This window comes from Leuciscus leuciscus, assembly GCF_965113295.1.
Source record: "Leuciscus leuciscus genome assembly, chromosome: 1".
NCBI lineage: Eukaryota > Metazoa > Chordata > Actinopteri > Cypriniformes > Leuciscidae > Leuciscus > Leuciscus leuciscus.
The window spans coordinates 57510743-57530522 of NC_138725.1; the positions used below are offsets into that span (position 1 = coordinate 57510743).

General features: G+C 40.9%; 2 protein-coding genes across 2 annotated transcripts; one reads left to right on the plus strand and one right to left on the minus strand.

The window, feature by feature from the left end:
- The first annotated feature begins 3103 nt into the window (after window positions 1–3103).
- On the plus strand, window positions 3104–10190 carry LOC309476333 (uncharacterized protein). The gene is made up of 3 exons (XM_082139627.1): window positions 3104–3310; window positions 3541–9925; window positions 10156–10190. Exon 2 carries the CDS (start codon window positions 3787–3789, stop codon window positions 9679–9681), a length of 5895 nt encoding a protein of 1964 aa, XP_081995753.1. The 5' UTR covers window positions 3104–3310; window positions 3541–3786; the 3' UTR covers window positions 9682–9925; window positions 10156–10190.
- Window positions 10191–17074: 6884 nt separating this feature from the next.
- On the minus strand, window positions 17075–19342 carry rpl19 (ribosomal protein L19). The gene is made up of 6 exons (XM_082145878.1): window positions 19198–19342; window positions 18409–18515; window positions 18205–18327; window positions 17808–17928; window positions 17456–17566; window positions 17075–17261 (listed from the first exon to the last, which is right to left on the minus strand). The coding sequence occupies exons 1-6, from the start codon at window positions 19200–19202 to the stop codon at window positions 17138–17140; spliced, it is 591 nt and encodes a 196-aa protein (XP_082002004.1). The 5' UTR covers window positions 19203–19342; the 3' UTR covers window positions 17075–17137.
- Between the last annotated feature and the right edge of the window lie 438 nt (window positions 19343–19780).

Below are 19780 nucleotides of genomic sequence, written 5' to 3' on the forward strand. Positions count from 1 at the left end.
CTTGGCCAACAACCTCCTTCCCTCAGTAAGAGCATTGAAGATAGGTTGTGGCTGGGTCTTCCAGCATGACAACGACCTGAAACACACAGCCAAGGCAACTAAGGAGTGCCTCTGTAAGAAGCATCTCAAGGTCCTGGAGTGGCCTAGCCAGTCTCCAGACCTGAACCCAATAAAAAATCTTTGGAGGGAGCTGAAAGTCTGTATTGCCCAGCGACAGCCCCGAAACCTGAAGGATCTGGAGAAGGTCTGGAGGAGTGTGCCAAAATCCCTGCTGCAGTGTGTGCAAACCTGGTCAAGAACTACAGGAAACGAATGATCTCTGTAATTGCAAACAAAGGTTTCTGTACCAAATATTAAGTTCTGCTTTTCTGATGTATCAAATACTTACGTCTTGCAATAAAATGCAAATTAATTACTTAAATCATACAATGTGATTTTCTGGATTTTTGTTTTAGATTCCGTCACTCACAGTTGAAGAATACATATGATAAAAATTACAAACTTCTACATGCTTTGTAAGTGGGAAAACCTGCAAAATCAGCAGTGTATCAAATACTTGTTCTCCCCACTGTATCTGCGAGACGGAAGGCGGAAGGACCATCAGAATTGAGACTGGTTTCAACAATATAGGTGACCAGTTCAGAAAGAGCCATAGGAAAGATGGCTGGTTGAATCGTTTCACTCTGTGACTCTTTCTCAAGCCTTCTGAGGTTTCTCTCTGTTGTAAAGATGAATGAGACGCAAATTATGGTATTTCAGCTCCTGTGCAATGGCATCAGCACCACTTAGTTGAGACAATAATTTAGCATCATTCAGTGTTTGTGCACATTCATGTAGTCTGTCATTCAGTTGCAGTGTCATTACCTGACGTAGGTCAGATTCAGGAGATATGTTATCACAAAGAAAGCAAACCTGATCATCTAGACTTTTCTGCATCATGGTTCTGCGATGCTTTGTTTGGCCTTCATCTATCTCACTACATTGAGCATCGGATTGTTGCTTCTGGGCACGAAGTAACTTTGTGTTGTTGAACCGAAGTCGACAATTGTAGTGATACTTCGCTTGGTTCCTTCTCAAAGCTTCTATACCACCACCTTCATCCAGTTGTTCCAGGTCCAGGGTCATTGGCATTTTGTTCATCTTGTGTAAGAGTGGAATGTTGGTGGCAATCATTTTATAGCCATCATGTTGAGAAACATGATGGGTAGGTGGTGATTGGAGGGGTTCCTTTGTGTCTGTCTGACAAAGACAACATTTCTTCCAATCAGTTGGCCTCTTGGCTGACATGGGATTTTCATTTGCCATTTTGGGGGTTTGTTGTCTGATTAAGGCCGAGGGGTTATCCTTTTACCACCTCAATCATAGACATAGTACACATTCAGGTATGGGATACAACTAGGTACGGGTCACCTACACCTAGCCCGATCATTCATCCAGTGCCATTTAAGTCCCGTGTGATCTGTACACCTTCCAGGTAAGCATACATGAACAAGTCATGTATTGCCCCGCTTACCCTTGGCTCGGCTCTCCCGCGCTGGCACAACCTGTCAATTCAGGTGCGGCTATCTAACTACATCTATTACTAGCTAATTGATGAGGGGCTGGTAGACAGCATTTGGGACACTAAACTTAGCTATACTATTACTACTAGTCAAGAACTACAGTGTAAGTAAAACTAGATCAGCTGACACTGAACCCCATGCTGAGTTCCACAGCAGTTAAGTCACCAGTGTGCCCTGGTTGTGTAATGACGTTCACTCTATTAAACAAAACCTTCCTTAACACATTAAATTGAGCTCTGACAGAAATGGTGGCCATCTTGAAAATGGTCACCATCTTGAATTTGAGCGGCACACACCTTTTTCCATGATAATGTTCCTTGAAGAATATTTGTACCAAATTTCATGATAGCAGCACCATTTGAAAAAAAGATGTAAGGATTCAAGAGAAATGGCGGCCATCTTGAAGACTGGTAGCCATCTTGAATTTTTGAGGGACAAGCACCGTTTTCCAAAAAAAACATTCTGAAGAGAGTATTTTCACAAAATGTTATGCCTACATCACTGTTTGAACAATTGACATAATGAGCATTTTACAGAAATAGCGGCCATCTTGAAAAAATGGCCGCCATGTTGAATTTTTCGGTGGCCAACGCCTTTTTCCCAAAAAGTGACCCTTAGAGAGTATCTGTGCCAAATTTCATGCTTCTATACCAATTTGAACGATTCTCTTGAAATATGCCATTAATCTGCTGCACTAACCATGACAGATGATTGGACCGCCCAATATGGACGAATGGGCAAAGTTTATCGTCCTGGCTCAGGAGAGCCATAATTTCTCTTCTTTTCAAAGATTTTGTTTGTTTGGCCGTCACCAGCTCCCTGGATGATGAGACCCTAAAGAACCTGTTCTGGATCGGGGTGAACTTCCACAACACCATTAGCATTCTAGACACCACCGGACTGAGTTGGAGGAGGGAAGCTGTTGTGAGGTGTCTCGAGAGTATTGCACAACACTGCCCGTTTTACCACCATCAACCACGGAGAAGTCATGTGAGCCCCCCGCAGACCGAGCAGCACCACCCAGGTTGGAAGCAGTCAGTGGCGGAGCCAGGATTTTTTCATAGGGGTGGCCAGGCAAGGGCCAGCAACCAGTCTGGGGTGGCACAGAAATCTTAATTATTTTATCATAAAAAATTATCTGATAATGTATTGGACTGTTTTAGTGCCTACACAACTGAATAAAGTTAATTTGTACTTAATTGCAAAGTAGTGAATTAGGAATCATGGAATACTGAGTGAATTTAATATTTTTTTATTATTACATAAAATTAATTAAATAGTAATAAAAGGGCACACACTATAGCTAAAGTTCAACTTGCTCAGTTAGCTTGGTTCTGGTTCTCAAAATATCCAATAGCTTGTTCTACATTGTTGCATCTTAATGGATGAGATAACATGCAGATAAATACTGTAGTCCAAAGATTATTCAACCTTCGTTTTATATAATCAATGAACTCTTCAACCAATTCTGAATTTTTCAAAAAAAAGTTTAACTTTCTATATTAGTAGTCAAAATATATAATTGCAACAGTTATTGTCATGCCGCTTGAAATGCGTTTCTACTTTATTTCAGTAGTTCGGTGTGGTTCGATTATATTTGTAACCATAGTAACGCAGTACCCGTGCACGTAGGGAAACAGGAAATGATATCGTCATACGGTAATCAGCTACAGTAATGCGTGAGCTCTATCAGTCTCAGTTTCTGTGTCGATCGCTTTTCCTTCTCCCTTTTTGCTAAGGCAACGTCTGTGAGTATTTATCATTGTTTAACATTAGATTACTGCTTATTTTAATTTTGTAAGATTATTGAGAAGGCTAAGTTAGCTTTGTTTATTGCTGCTGGTTATTTTTTTGACTAGCTCGATCGCGTTTATCATATAGGCTACATTGCTATGTTAGCTAAGCTGTGCTATTTACACTGTTACTGTGTATCTGGGTTTGATTAATAATATTGACATCTCATTGTACTGTATTGCAGTTTCACAAAATTCCCAGTAAACTTCATGGAAATGATTCAACTGTGTCCTGGAGTTTCTTGGGAGTGTTTAAGCTGAATGGAACATAGCCCATGACAGTGAAAAGACGGCAACACAGCTAACGAAGGACACAAGGATTGCCATCCTGCGGAGCAACTCAATATCAAGTGATAAGCGGCTAACACTACAGCGCCCTGTCAGCTTCAAACTAGCTTCTTCCCCTGATATTGAAAACGCGGTGAGTCACAATGTCACAACGTAGCAACAGTAAAAAAGGAAATGGAGATAACCAGTCTGAGACTGTGCGCTCAAGAAGCAGTCGCTCATCTGGTACATCGTCCAGCTCGAAAATTAGCATGGCCGTCGCCATGGCAAAGGCAAAGGCTGAAGCAGCGCAAGCTAGAGCGGCACATGCGCTAAAAGAAATTCAACTTAAAGTGGAGCAGGCAAGAGTTCAAGCTAATCTTGATGCTTTAAATGAAGAAAAAGAAAAGGATGCTGCCATAGCAGAGGCAAATGCTCTCGTGGCTGGTTTACAAGATATGGGCTTTGAAGTAAACAGTAAGGCTAACAGCCCAGTCCCCCAATCGGTCAAAGACCAGCGCGTCGCCGCCTATGTGTCGACACAAGCCAGCCTATGCAGCAGGGGTCTATCTGTCAGAAGAGGGAGTGACTATGCTTCGCCAACGCTTTATCCTCCACACCACCAACCAATCAATGTTATCCCTTCATCACCCCACCCACTCAATGCAAGTCAAACCCAAGCTGCTGCTTCCGCTGACATTATGCCACACCAAGTTCCTCAGACCAGTGGGGCACCGCCACAACAAAGCTTCAATCAGCCCCTCAACACCTCTCCAGCTCCTCAGCTTGGTGGGAATCGTCCGCAACAGAACATCAAACAGGATTCCTCATCTCCTGCGCACCCGCCTGTTCACAGGACGCCTTATGGAGGTAGCTATGACCATTCTACGTCCACTGGAGACCTCATCAAATACCTAGCTCGCAGCCGCCTGGTGACTTCAGGCATCACCACATATGATGACCAGCCAATGAACTATTGGGCCTGGAAAACATCGTTCCTGAACGCTATCGCCGATCTAGACTTGTCTGCTGCAGGAGAACTCGACCTCCTCACCAAGTATCTGGGAAAAGAGTCAGCAGAACAAGTAAGAAGGATAAAAACAGTCAACATTAAGGATCCAGCAACTGGACTGCACATGGCATGGGGGCGCCTCGACGAAATATATGGCTCGCCAGAGGCCGTCGAGCAGGCTCTGTTCAACAAACTAGAAAACTTTCCAAAGGTCACAACAAAGGATCCACAGAGACTCAGGGATCTAGCCGACCTGTTGTCAGAGCTACAAGCCGCCAAGGAAGACGGCTACCTTGCAGGCTTGTCATACTTGGATACCTCCAGAGGAATTAAGCCTATCATTGAGAAACTGCCATACAACATGCAAGAAAAGTGGCTTTACTTTGGTACAAGATACAAACAGGAACATTTAGTTAGCTTCCCACCTTTCTCCGTGTTTGTAAACTTCATCGCAGCAGAAGCAAGGGCTCGCACAGACCCAAGCTTTAACCTCTTCTCGCAAGCTCCTGCAGAGAGAAAGAGTAAATGGGAGAGGCCTACAAAGACATCGGTTTATGTTCACAAGACGCAGGTCTCAGGAACTGCTAAAGCTGAGTGTAGAGAAAGTACGGAACGCATCGATCCAAATAAACATTGCCCTCTGCATAAAAAGCCCCACCCTCTGAGGAAATGCAGAGGCTTCCGTGAGAAGAGCATAAATGATCGCAAACAGCTTTTGAAAGAGCATTACATCTGCTTTCGCTGTTGCTCCTCCACAGAGCATCTTGCAAAAAACTGCACTGCTGAGTTAAAATGTACAGAGTGTGAGAGCACTGCTCATGTGACAGCGCTCCACCCCTGCCCACCTACCTGGAAATCTAAGTCGTCCCCTTCCACTTCAGAGGATGGCGGGGAGGAGGACAGAGCAGACATCCAGGAGGTCAAGTCGACGTGCACTCAGGTATGCGGTGAAGGATTGAGTTCCAGAGCATGTGCCAAGATCTGCCTTGTCAGTGTGTTCCCAAACGGATGCAGGGAGGAGTCCAAGAGAATGTATGCCATACTGGACGAGCAAAGCAATCGCTCCCTGGCGCGGTCAGAGTTTTTTGAGGTTTTTAAAATCTCCGGAAGTTCCTACTCATATACACTCAAGACCTGTGCGGGGCGTTCAGAGACAGCGGGGAGGAGAGCCAGTGGTTACACTGTGGAGTCGGTGGACAAGAAATTAAGCATTCCTCTGCCTACACTCCTCGAGTGCAACCAAATCCCTAACGTTCGCTCCGAGATTCCTACGCCGGAAGCAGCCTACCATCATGCCCACCTGAAGCACATCGCCAATAAGATTCCACCACTGGATCCGAACGCCAAAATACTCCTTTTACTGGGCAGAGACATCTTACAGGCACACAAGGTCCGAGAGCAGATAAGTGGCCCAGGAGATGCACCGTTTGCTCAAAGGCTTGACCTAGGATGGGTTGTCGTCGGTGATGTGTGTCTTGGAGGTGCCCACAGACCACTTGAAGTGCGGAGTTACAAAACAGCCATCTTAGAGAACGGTCGTACGAGTTATCTTCAGCCATGCAACAACCAGATCAGAGTGAAAGAGGTATTTGGTCAAGTGTTTAAACCTCAGCATCATCCAGCACCTACCTCCACCCGTGGCTTAATGATGCTCAGTGGAGACTGCTTGGGGCAGACTGTCTTCGCTCGTACTCCCAACGACCACAGACTCGGTCCATCCATGGAGGATCTAGAGTTTCTGAAGATAATGGAAGCTGAGTGCTATCAGGACAGCTCCAAAAGTTGGGTTGCTCCTTTACCCTTCCGGTCACCAAGACAGCGGCTGCCTAACAACAGGAAACAGGCTTTCGACCGTCTTGTCTCACTCCGGCGCTCATTGGAAAAACGACCACTGATGAAAGCCGATTTCCTAGAGTTTATGGAGAAGATGTTTAAGAAGGCACACGCAGAAGTTGCCCCGCCAGTGCAGCCTGGACAAGAGTGCTGGTACCTGCCCCTGTTCGGTGTGTACCATCCTAGGAAGCCAGATAAGATCCGTGTGGTCTTCGACAGCAGCGCGTCATGTGAAGGAGTGTCGCTCAACGACATCTTGCTCACTGGCCCCGACCTTAATAATAGCTTGCTAGGTGTTCTTATGAGGTTCAGGAAGGAACAGGTGGCGATCACCGCTGACATCGAGCACATGTTCCACTGCTTTGTCGTTAAGGAGGAACACCGTGATTTTCTCCGCTTCCTGTGGTATAGGAATAACGACCCTACCTCCGACATCGTGGACTACAGAATGCGGGTTCACCTTTTTGGGAACAGTCCCTCGCCTGCCGTCGCAGTGTATGGTATGCGACGGGCAGCTAAGGAAGCAGAAGCTGACTATGGCAGTGATGCAAGAAGATTCATTGACCGCGAATTCTATGTTGACGACGCTTTAAAGTCCTTCGGCACCGAGGAAGAGGCCATCAGCGTCCTCGGGCGTGCACAGAAAATGCTTGCAGCTTCTAACCTCAGGCTGCACAAAATTGCTTCAAATCGACCAGCAGTCATCGAAGCATTTCCATCCGAAGATCGCGCCAAGGACGTCAACAGCCTAGATCTTTTTGTTGATGATCTGCCCATCCAACGTAGCCTCGGATTGTTTTGGAACATGTGCACAGACACCTTCATGTTTCAAATCAAAGATGATCAGAAGCCATTCACTCGCAGAGGGGTACTCTCAACCGTGAACAGCCTCTACGATCCTCTAGGGTTCCTTGCACCCATCACGGTTCATGGAAGACTGATACTCAGGGAACTCACCACGCAATCAAAGGACTGGGACTCACCTCTTCCCAAAGACATGGAGATTGAGTGGACTAGATGGAAACAGTCACTCCAAGACTTAGAGGGGCTCCAGATACCACGCCCTTACACGTCCTTCTCCACCGCGGGCGCGCTAAGAAGAGAACTCTGTGTCTTTGCAGACGCATCAATCAAGGCAATAGCAGCCGTAGCCTACATCAAGGTGACAAGCCACCAAGAACAGACTGAGATTGGCTTTGTCTTCGGGAAAGCGAAGTTGGCCCCCCAGCCTGGTTTGACTATCCCGAGACTTGAGCTCTGTGCGGCTGTACTCGCCATCGAGATCGCCGAGATGGTAGTCACAGAGATGGACACAACATTCGACAACATCACCTACTACACGGATAGCAAGGTTGTATTGGGGTACATCCAGAACCAATCAAGGAGATTCTATGTCTATGTACACAACAGGGTCCAACGAATCCATCAATCACCTTGTTCCGGCCAGTGGAAGTACGTCCCAACGCACCTCAACCCAGCTGACATTGGGTCAAGAACTGTGACACCAGCTTTGCTTAGCAGCACAACTTGGCTCAAAGGACCAGCCTTTCTCCATGATGCGCCTTCGCATTCACCTGAGCTTCAAGAGACTTATAACCTTATTGACCCTGACACTGACTCTGAAGTGCGTCCCCAGGTGGTGACAAGTCTCACACATGTGACCAGAGATGTGGTACACCCACAACGCTTTGAACGCTTCTCCAAGTTCAGCATTCTCCTTACAGCCATAGCACACCTCATCCACGTGGCTCGTTCCTTTGCCCACTCCACCCAGAATGAATGTCAGGGCTGGCACATCTGTCGCTCTACAGAGGAAGAGTTGCTAAGGGCTAAAGTGTGCATTGTGAAGAGTGTCCAGAATGAGTGCTATACAGAGGAACTTAAGTGTATCAACTCAGGATCTAACATCCCATCTTCCAGCAGCCTGTGGAAATTGCACCCCATCATGGACCAAGATCAACTTCTTAGAGTGGGAGGTCGGATTGGACAGTCAGATCTGAGGATGGACGAGGCTCACCCCATCATCATTCCTGGCCGACATCATCTCGCAACCCTGCTTGTGTCTCACTATCATGAAGCAGTGAAACACCAAGGAAGACATCTGACCGAAGGTGCCATTCGAGCGGCAGGGTTCTGGCTGGTAGGCACTAAACGCTGCATCAGCAGTCTGCTTCACAGATGTGTCACTTGTAGAAGGCTGAGGGGGAAGACCGAACATCAGCAGATGGCAGCTCTGCCAGCAGAACGGCTACAAGTAGCACCTCCTTTCACCTACGTAGGTGTCGACGTCTTTGGACCATGGGACGTTGTTTCACGCCGCACAAGAGGAGGAGTCTCCAACTCTAAACGATGGGCTGTGATGTTCTCATGCATGTGCTCAAGGGCAGTTCACATTGAGGTAATTGAAGCAATGAGTACCAGCAGCTTTATCAACGCCTTGAGGAGGTTCTTTGCAGTCAGGGGCCCTGCAAAGCAGATTCGCTCTGACTGCGGAACTAACTTCGTCGGCGCCTCTCGTGAGCTGGAGATGGACAAGACTAATCCAGGCTTCAACAGTGTGAAAGAGTACCTGGACACCCAGAGCTGCACCTGGGTATTCAACCCGCCCCACGCGTCTCATATGGGTGGCGCGTGGGAACGCATGATTGGCATTGCCCGCCGTATTTTGGACTGCATGCTGCTTGAGCAGAGGAGGTCTCACCTTACACATGAAGTTCTGACCACACTTATGGCCGAGGTAGCTGCAATCATGAATGCTAGACCGCTCATCCCAGTATCATCGGATCCGGAATCGCCTGTCATCCTCACGCCAGCAATGCTTCTGACTCTTAAGACTGGCTCTGCACCACCTCCTCCGTCAGGAAGCTTTGAGGAAGCGCATCTCGTCAGAGAGGAGTGGAAGCGGGTTCAGGGCCTAGCAGACATGTTTTGGAACAGGTGGAAACATGAATACCTCAAAACATTGCAGCTTCGGCACAAGTGGCAAGGAAAAAGGCCGAACCTTATAGAAGGAGACATAGTTCTCTTGAAAGACAATCAGGCGAAGAGAAATCAATGGCCTACGGGCATCATCACAAAAACCCTTCCAGGAGAAGATGGATTGGTTCGGAAGGTTCAAGTTGAAGTCGTCAAGGATGGAACCAGAAAGACCTTTTCTCGGCCCATTACAGAAGTGGTTCTGCTTCTCTCTCCAAAGACTGATTCTGTTAATTAATGTGGGCTCTTTAAAGATCCCAAGCGGGGAGTGTCATGCCGCTTGAAATGCGTTTCTACTTTATTTCAGTAGTTCGGTGTGGTTCGATTATATTTGTAACCATAGTAACGCAGTACCCGTGCACGTAGGGAAACAGGAAATGATATCGTCATACGGTAATCAGCTACAGTAATGCGTGAGCTCTATCAGTCTCAGTTTCTGTGTCGATCGCTTTTCCTTCTCCCTTTTTGCTAAGGCAACGTCTGTGAGTATTTATCATTGTTTAACATTAGATTACTGCTTATTTTAATTTTGTAAGATTATTGAGAAGGCTAAGTTAGCTTTGTTTATTGCTGCTGGTTATTTTTTTGACTAGCTCGATCGCGTTTATCATATAGGCTACATTGCTATGTTAGCTAAGCTGTGCTATTTACACTGTTACTGTGTATCTGGGTTTGATTAATAATATTGACATCTCATTGTACTGTATTGCAGTTTCACAAAATTCCCAGTAAACTTCATGGAAATGATTCAACTGTGTCCTGGAGTTTCTTGGGAGTGTTTAAGCTGAATGGAACATAGCCCATGACAGTTATCATGCCTAAATTAAAAAGGAAAACAAAAGTTCTCTTTTGAATCCCCATGTGCAAGAATGTGAACAAGGCGGAAGTCAACAGCACATAATGTAAAATGTTATGTTTTTCATAATGTAATGTTGCCAGAATGTAAAATTATTTATTTTATGGATTTAAAAATTATCCATTTTTGTTTGTCCTTTACAAATTAACGCAAAATGAATGCCTATCGTCTAGTACAAATGCACAGTGCTCACATTTATTTGGACATTAAAACATTAGGCTACATATCAGTTTGTTCCTTATATTGTGATCTCACATAGCAGCATATTTTAATCCAGACACATGGGACGCATATATAACAAATACATGCATGCAGTTTTGACTGCTTTAATCACCTTTTTGATTCTTACATGAGTTAATTGACAACTACGGCTACAGCACGCCGCATTTGCGCGTGATGTGCGTACCGCAAGCACAGTACAACGGCTGTCAGCCGTATGACAGAAAAGTTAGTTAGTTTTACTGACATTTGGCCTGACAACATCTCATCAAAGATAGCCAAATAAGGACAACGCCCTTTTCTCAGCATCTGACAGAAGTGTCACAAGCTTTCACACACATGCATCTTCTAAAATAAAAGTAGCATCAGATAAAAAGAGATGTTGTTTGTTGTTGACTGCACACTATTCGACTTACTCAAAACGGTCTGGCAAACCACCAGTTGAGAAAGATTGACTCTATATTTACTATGTGCATATCACTGTCTGATGTTCTTCTGAAGCTCATTCGGCACTTGCACGTCTGAAAAAAAAAGTCTCACGTTTTGTGTGGTCTTAAAGAGACGGTTCAGCGTTTTAAAAAAACGTTTTTTTTTTGTTTTTTGTTTTTTGTTTGGCAATTTTTGTCAATAAAAAAAGAGACAGAAACAGCAGTTGTGAGAGGGGTGGCCAAAGGGGTGGCCAAGCTTAGACCAAGGGTGGCCACGGCCACCCCTGGCCACCCCCTAGCTCCGCCAGTGGATTTGAATACTCACAATGTTTTCCTGGCTAAACTTTAAATTACTATTGCACATTTAAATTTGTCTGATGTTCACTGGCCTCTACAAAAAAAACACTAAATTAAACACAGAACATCTGATGGTCACATCACTGTAAGAAGTACTTTCACAATGACTGTTATGGACTTTATCAGCATCAGTTTTCCAGTGTGTGTCAGCAGAAATTACCTTGGTCAGACAAATATGACTCTTCCAGTAAACATCAATGACACTGTGTTACATGTTTAGTGTGGTTTGTGAGTCCTGTTGCATTTCTGCAGCAAGAATATTTGTGTTTTTTGGTGTCAACAGTAAAAGAGGAAGCACAAGATCATGGACAATCCGAGAATAATTTGGAGAACTGAACAGCAATATGGTGTGAGATACTCATGTTTAATGTGGTGAAATGTTACTGCCTTTGTCTGCCGTGAGTGGAAAGATTAGATTTTCTATCAAATTAACTGAACTTCTTCATATTCTGCCATTTTTACTCATATTTATTCAATGGTTGTATTTACACTCTACATTCCTAACAATTGTTTCAAAAATGTATTTTTTTAATTTCTTTTTATATATATATATTTGAGGTTTCAGTACATTTAAACCTCAATTGACAGGATTTGTGAAATCAGAAAAAAAAAACTTGTTGCCTTTAAACAAGCGAAAATGCTTGTTATGTGGCACTTACAATGGAAGTGAATAAGGTCAATTTTTGAGGATTTAAAAACAGAAGTTGATGATTTTATAAAAACACTTACATTAATTCTTCTGTTAAAACTTCTATTATTTGTGCTGAAAAGCTCTAAGGATTTTCGGGTTTACGGCAATGAAGTTGTAAAACCTCTTTCTTACCGTAAATCGGGATGTACAGTTCACATTAGATAGATAAATAAATAGGATCTAAAATAAATAAGGAGTGATACATATTGATAGACTACTAACAGCAAACAATAGAGTTTAACGTTTTTAATTATTATTATTATTATTATTATTATAATTTTCAAACTTGTGTAGTGATGCACACAACATCACATCAAGTCAGTTATTCACATAGTGTACTTTCTCCTAAAATGTAACCAAGTAGCTTATAAATGTCAACATTGCTATAATTGAATCCGTCTGTAATTAAATTCCAAACATTACTCCTGGTCTGAGGCTTTCCTAAATGTTTAGTTTATACATTGATTTAAGCTTAAAGGTATACAACAGGCAAATATTTAGTAACGTGTGTCACCAGAATGGAGGTGCAGCAGACGAAAGACACAAGTTATTATATTTAATGTACACTGAGAGAATAGACACAAGAGAATAGGAGAAAAACAAATGCTAACCATACTTCAAACAAAGATGACAACCAACATTGAACTAAACAGAACCAGGAGTATAAATACACAGGAGTTAACAAGGGAACCAAACGAGACACAGACTGTGACAATAATCAGTAATAAGGAAACCAATGAAGAAGGCTAAACAGTATACACAATAAACAGACACATTAACAAAAACACAATGAAACTAAACATAACCCTGACGATGTGTCCATATTCAGTGCCAATTTATGCCACAACCGGCCTATTGACTTGTGTTCAAACTTCACTACACTAAGTTTTAGTTTACTCTGCTCAGGGAGATCAATGGGGAAAAAATCAGCAATTGCAGTCAGTAATGTTGCAGCATGTCAAATATCGCATGACAAATATTATGTTTATTACATTCTATTCCACATTCTTAATTATATTCCAAGAAGCTCATATGGACTGCACTTTCCAATATGAATCAAGTCCAGGCAGTCATCTTTGAGGTTTTAGAGAAAGTTTTGCTCATTTAAAACGTAAAATCCAAATGTGTCCATTTAAAGTTCTATAAAAGCCTAAATAAAATCTGTTCATCATATAAGCGATCAAGTCTCTTCAGAAAATTTGGACTAAAGTGCTTGATTCGTATGGATTATAGTTTTATAATCTCTTTATGAACTTTTTGAAGCATCAAAGTGTCAGTTGCATATGGCTGTCAATGGAGGGACAGAAATTTCTCAGATATAATCAAAAAGATCTTAATTTGTGTTCCGAAGATGAACGAAAGTCTTACAGGTTTGGAACGAGTAATTAATAACATAATTTTCCATTTCCATTTAAGGCATTTAGTACAAAGGTATGTTTCTAATTAACAACATTGTTGATTTATTGTGTTATGCACCAGATATAAATGCACACAAGCCAAGTTATTTATTATTAACTGGTCTCTGAAGCTCATCCTTTAAAAACATGTGCCTATATAGTTCTGCACACTGAACTGTAGCAAGTTCCGTGGGGAGATTGAGATCAACACAAAATAAAAATGCAATTTTTTTTAGCTTTTTTAATTCCTTCTCTCAAGTTAAAAATCTTATAATACTAGTCTGTGCTTTTTAAAAAAATGACAGGGTGAAGTTACTGTCTGTTCTGCATGAGACATGGCTGGTTTTGCTTGTTCTACACGTGTATTGGATCAAGTATTATTCAGAGAAAGACTTACCTTGTTTTCAATGGCATCCGCTGTAAAAAGATCACTTATAGTTAAATTACCAATGTGTTTACGGCAGTGTTTCTCAGGGGAACGCAAAACAAGTGCGACAGAACGCAAAATCATTGACAGATTTTTTTCTCCCATCTTATCTTTTTTCCATCACTATGTCCCTTTAGTGGCTCCGTAGTATTCTGTCTTTGTTTTAGGCTCTCAAGAATAAAAAAAATATATTTGTGTTTATGAAAAAAAAAAAAAATTATCCAGCTGAATGATGGGGACAAATAATTTTTTTTAGATTCACTATGGCAGACATAACACCAGCCAGAGAGGACCATGTTTGGTGTTTATGACGTTACAAACTACTTTGTAACTTATCACGTCAACGTGTGATCATCAAGTGAATCTCTGAGCTAGTGTGAGTGAGTGGAGGCGGGACAAATTTGCATATTAATAGAACCGCATACTAAATGAGGCAAGGGTGAGGAGTTACGTTCAAGCTATTTTAAGGCATGAAGAAAATTAATTCTAGGAATAAATGCTTAAATATGTCATTTTGGTGATCAAATATGCATTTTAAGGGATAAAATGATTAACTACAGGGGCACTTTAACCTACAACACTTTATTTTAAGGTGTTACCAATAAACTTAAGGCACATAATTAATAGATGAAAGGTGCCTCCATCTTGAAGTTTTTTTTACCCATCGTCCACTCCCATGGTTCCAGATGCGGGTAATACTGACATGAGTCCAGTAGATGGCACTGTGTTTATATTATATTATGTGCTCTTACATTTGTCATGAGTGATTCACAGTGGAACCACATGTCATGTGAATTATGTGTTTGCTATTGAAATACTTAAAGTAACTCTAACACTGACCCTAACCTGTGTCATTGTAGTTGAGAGATTTACACACAATATTATGCAGTCCCAGGTCAATCTCATTTTGGTAACACTTTACAATAAGGTTTCATTTGTTAACATTAGGCTAACATTAGTTCATTTATCAACTAACATGAATGTGCATTAACTAATGTTAACAAATACTACTTTTGATTTGAATAATGTATTAGTAAATGTTAAAATTAATATTACCAAAGATTAATAAATGCTGCAGAAGTGCAGTTCATCAGGCTTCATTAGGCTATTATTCATGTTAACTTGTTAACTAATGTTAACTAATGAAACCTTGTTGTAAAGTGTTACCCTAACTTTGATGAAGTTCAAGAAACAAGCTGAGATTGTAGGTTTAGAAGGTATGTTGATAGTTTTCAGTGTGTAAAAAGTTTCAGCAAACAAACAAAAAATAAAACAAATAAATAAATCATAAAAATGAAATGGTGAGTAGACTATGCAGACATTTTTAAACTTTTGAATCAGTTCAGACTGTGAAACACTGTTCTTACAAATCATTACGGGAAGTTGAATATATAAAGTTTTGGATATCGCACTGACAATAGCACAATATTATTTTTTGTTATGATTTAATTAATTATTTAATCTGACTTGACTGCATTATTTCTTCATTAAAAAAGTAAGTGACTAGTGCAATAAACTGTTAGGTATTTACAGTACATTTCAGTTTATTGTATTATTATATAATGTTATTTTTATTATTATAACTTTTTAAGTTAATATAACTTTATTATTATTATTTTCTAATTTAATGGGTCAAATTTAATTTTAATGTTGTTGTTTTTTTAGTGAGTACATAATTGAATCTTCTGCAAAAACCTTCTTCTGTCTTAATTTTCTCTAGCAAAAGTGGATCTAACTCCAAGCATTTACTCCAAGGTCCTTGTCTCAGAAATGAGACTTTTTTAAACTCCAGCCTTTCAAAGCATTGCCCTGGTACTGATCCAAAAATAACATGGAAAGGGCTCAGCTCAAAACAAGTACAAATCTGAAAAGTAAATGCATGAATAATTCAGGATATTCTGAACAGCCCCTTTATACGCCTGTCCCTGAGGATCACCGAGTAGAGATCACTTGTGAAGTTGTTTAGGAGCACAAGTGCTACAATGACTTTGACGGTTATGTGAGTGCAGTTTTATTTTACATCCGAATCCATTTATTACACTGAAAAGCCTTTGCTAACTCTCTCATATGTTGCAGCTCACCCTCAGGTACTGATCAGCTCTGCATGCAGTTTTTTTTTAGCACTGGTGGTTGATATAATAATTTCAAGATCTGACATAGCACAAGCAATATTTTATATATATATATATATATATATATATATATATATATATATATTATATATGATTTGGCCACTTTACCCTTAAGTTCTTAAACTTTTATTTAGAACTCATTAAGTCTTTCAATATTACTGAGTAAAACACATTAGCATTTCATTAAGTTTTTAACTTTTTTTTTTAGTACTTTACTTCTAAGTTTTTTACTGTACAGTGCTTAAGATGGCTTGATCTGTTTTTATATTTTTCATTTGCATCTTTGGTCACATAGGTCTCAGGCAATGAAGACAGATGGACAATCAAAGGCCTGGCGATTGCATTATTCATTATACTGACATTCTGTGTAATGTCTATTTGGCAAGTTGTCTTCATCAATCTGCTTACTGATGTTTACCAGATTGTTTTAATGTCATACAGCACTGACATCAACAAGAGACATTTATTGAATGCATTTTAACTTACCCAAATCTAACTGCCCACAGAATCATCAATCATGAATGGCTCTTTCTGCAGGACGAGAGCTAAATACCAAAGACTAACAGAGGTTCCCTAGAGCTCACAGGAAGATAGAGGGGACTGAGCAGGATGCTGTAAACTACATAAAACACCATGAAGCAACAGTATACTGGTTTCCTTGTGCTTGCATTACTATTTCACAACTCAAATCAATACTTTAAGATCTACTTGACTCATACTAAGGGGCAATTAAATTCTTACGTTTTGACTGTTTAGTTCTGCAATTCTTTGTAATCACAATGACCTCCTGTATTTATCGAAAGAGCTTACCTTCTCTTAAATGACTAATGCCATTCTGTTGACATTCAGACGAATGCAGAGTCATTTCTTACACTGGTTGTTCGCAATTGTTCAATTTAATTATTCCCCCAAAAATCTGTTGAATTCTCAGGGGCAGCAGTGCTGTGAGAAATGTGGTTAAATTATTGTGATCATTTAGCATTTCAAAATAGTTTATTTTACAGTGTTGTAAGAGTGCTCTTTTCTAAAGCATTTGTATCCTAGGTTTAGATAAACTTGTGTAGAGCTCACAAAATTATCCCTCAGCATGCATATGCATTCATACACACACTCTGGAGACCAAAGAGCTGTAACAAACTGTATTTATTTTAAATCAGTTGAACATTTGGGGCAAGACAATAAGAATCTTATTTCTTGGACTCGTCCTCTTTGGCAAGAGTTTTCATGATCTCCTCTTTCTTAGCCTGCAGTCTCTCTTCGCGGCGCTTCCGTGCCTCCCGGGTCTTTGAGCGACGAGCCTCCGCCTGATCACTGCAAGGTAAAAGAAGACACAGATTAGCACGGTTCTTTACAGCAGAGCAAGACCATGTTTTATCATATTTAAAACGGCCATGGAATATTTCACGTATTTTCAGAAAAAGATTTCTCTGATAGTTCACAGCAACTGAGAGGTGTAATGATGCTGAGCATCATTGTTGTTGTGTTATTGTGGTTTGCACACTTACGACAAGAGCTTCTTGCGGGCCTTATCTGCTTTGAGCTTGTGTATGTGCTCCATCAAGATGCGTTTGTTCTTGAACACGTTACCCTTTGCCCTCAGATACAAACTGTGGTACCTGAAGGGGAGACACAGAAACATTAAACATTCATTTATGTATCCAAAACTCAAGACTATACGCTCACCAAACTTTTCTTAAGGAGAATGGATCTTGCCAAATCTGCAATATTCACAATAGCAGTCCTAAAATGCTGCAATATGGTCGAGCGTCATTGCATTAAACTAAATAAAAGAACAAACTTCTGTGTAAAATCAATTTGCAAGCAATTAAAATGAATCTCTCTTTAACATGGACTCACATATGCCTGTCGATCTTCTTAGCCTCCCGGTAACGTCGCAGAAGGCGTCGCAGAATACGCATCCGTCTCATCCAGCACAGCTTCTCTGGCATACGTGCATTTGCTGTACCCTTTCTCTTACCTGCATGCACACATAACCAATCACAACACACCCAGAAAAGAGCTCAACTACAACTGCCTACTTGTAGTGCCCCGTTTATATACCAATAGTTTCTAGATACAATGTGTTCATAGCACAAAAATTGTGATGCATAAACTGAAAATTGCAAAAATATATAATTGGAAGCCCCACAAGACTGCCAAATTGCCAATTCCTGTTGCCATGATAACAGCAACTTCTTTGGATTCAGTCTAAACGGTGCAAATTATAACCAAATGTCATTAAACTGGTACACACCAACACCCATGTGACGGCCCTTCCGACGTGCCAGCGTATTCTTGCGGCATCGGGCACGAGAGTGCACCGTTACAGGCTTCTTGATGATCAAACCATCCTTCACCAACTTACGAATCTGCTGCCCTAAGTAAAGGAAGAAAGGCAGATGATTAATTCATTGCACCAATGCAGATAAAAGTATTCAAGGAGATCTGAACTGCTTACGGGAATTGGCATTGGCAATTTCATTGGTTTCATTTGGGTCCAGCCACACCTTCTTCTTGCCACAACGCAAAACGCTGGACGCCAACCTCTTCTGAAGCCTAAGCATGCTGGAGGAAAAAAGGACTGGTTTAGATCAATCCCATAAATTCTTGACATTTAGTACAAAGCTATACAATTTCATGAACTTAATTGGATAATTTGAATTAATATTCATTCAGCCATGGACTACAGCAAAATATGCTCCCTAACCAGGTGTCTTGGTGCAGTTTTAGGTTCACGCAAGTACAAAATAATTGTAATTCAAAATATATAAATATAAAAATCTAGCAAAATATTTTTTTTAAAGTGTTTATTTCTAACTGTCCTTGCTTTTAGGACAAGAAGAACGTCAAAGTAACCCTAATCTATATATATGGGGCATGTATGAACATGTTTGATAAGCAGGCCGCATTCACCACGCAGACTTCTGTTATCTCCGAAATACAGAAATAAAACGAAAAAAAAAAAGATAAACTACGTTTGCAAAACGTTTTACTGCGTACAGTGAATTTAAATAAATATATATCGTGTAAAGTTACTACAGCTTCTAAGCGTTGCGTCAACACGTTTGCCAGTCTGAAGACATAACATGGCGACTATACACATTTAGCAACATTACAACGTACATCGTCCAATTATCTGTTTTAAAAACAGCCAGCAGTGTATATCTTAATATATATATAAAAATCATCCGAATTAAATAAATAAATGAGATCAATAAAACAGAGTAAATCAAGACTTAAGACGCACCTCATGGCTGCTAGTCAACGGAAGCCGAATGCCACCGACAAATGAGGGAGATTGCTCTTCTTCTTTGGGGTTTTACGACAATTTGCTTCCAATTTGTAGCATTACTGCCACCTACTGTACTAAATTCCCTTTACACTATATTCTCTTGTCCAATCCAGTCTATTTTAAAAACCCACTAAATATTCCCTGCCTTTCTGTTTCTCTGCACATTCTAAAATTCTATTAATACTTTTTTAACATTATTATTTAGTAAGATTATTACAGAGGTAATTTAGATTAAAAAAAAAAGTAAGGCATTTCATGTAATTATTCGATGCACATTCAGCGCTTTAAACAATTATATCATAACTTAATCACGTACGAGCTTTAATATATATTTAAAGCATGATATGCCTACCTCGACAATAGGAATGGTACGGTCCACAAAGTACTGCTGGGTGTAGTAGGCAGTCGTATTTGTAGGCTAGCTTTGAATTGCTGTTTAATAAAATGGCCACACGAGGGCAGTGTTTCACCTGCTGAGAGATGACAACCTGGGGTTTCTTTAGTAGCCTAATGTAGTAGTGAAATAATAGTTGGTTAG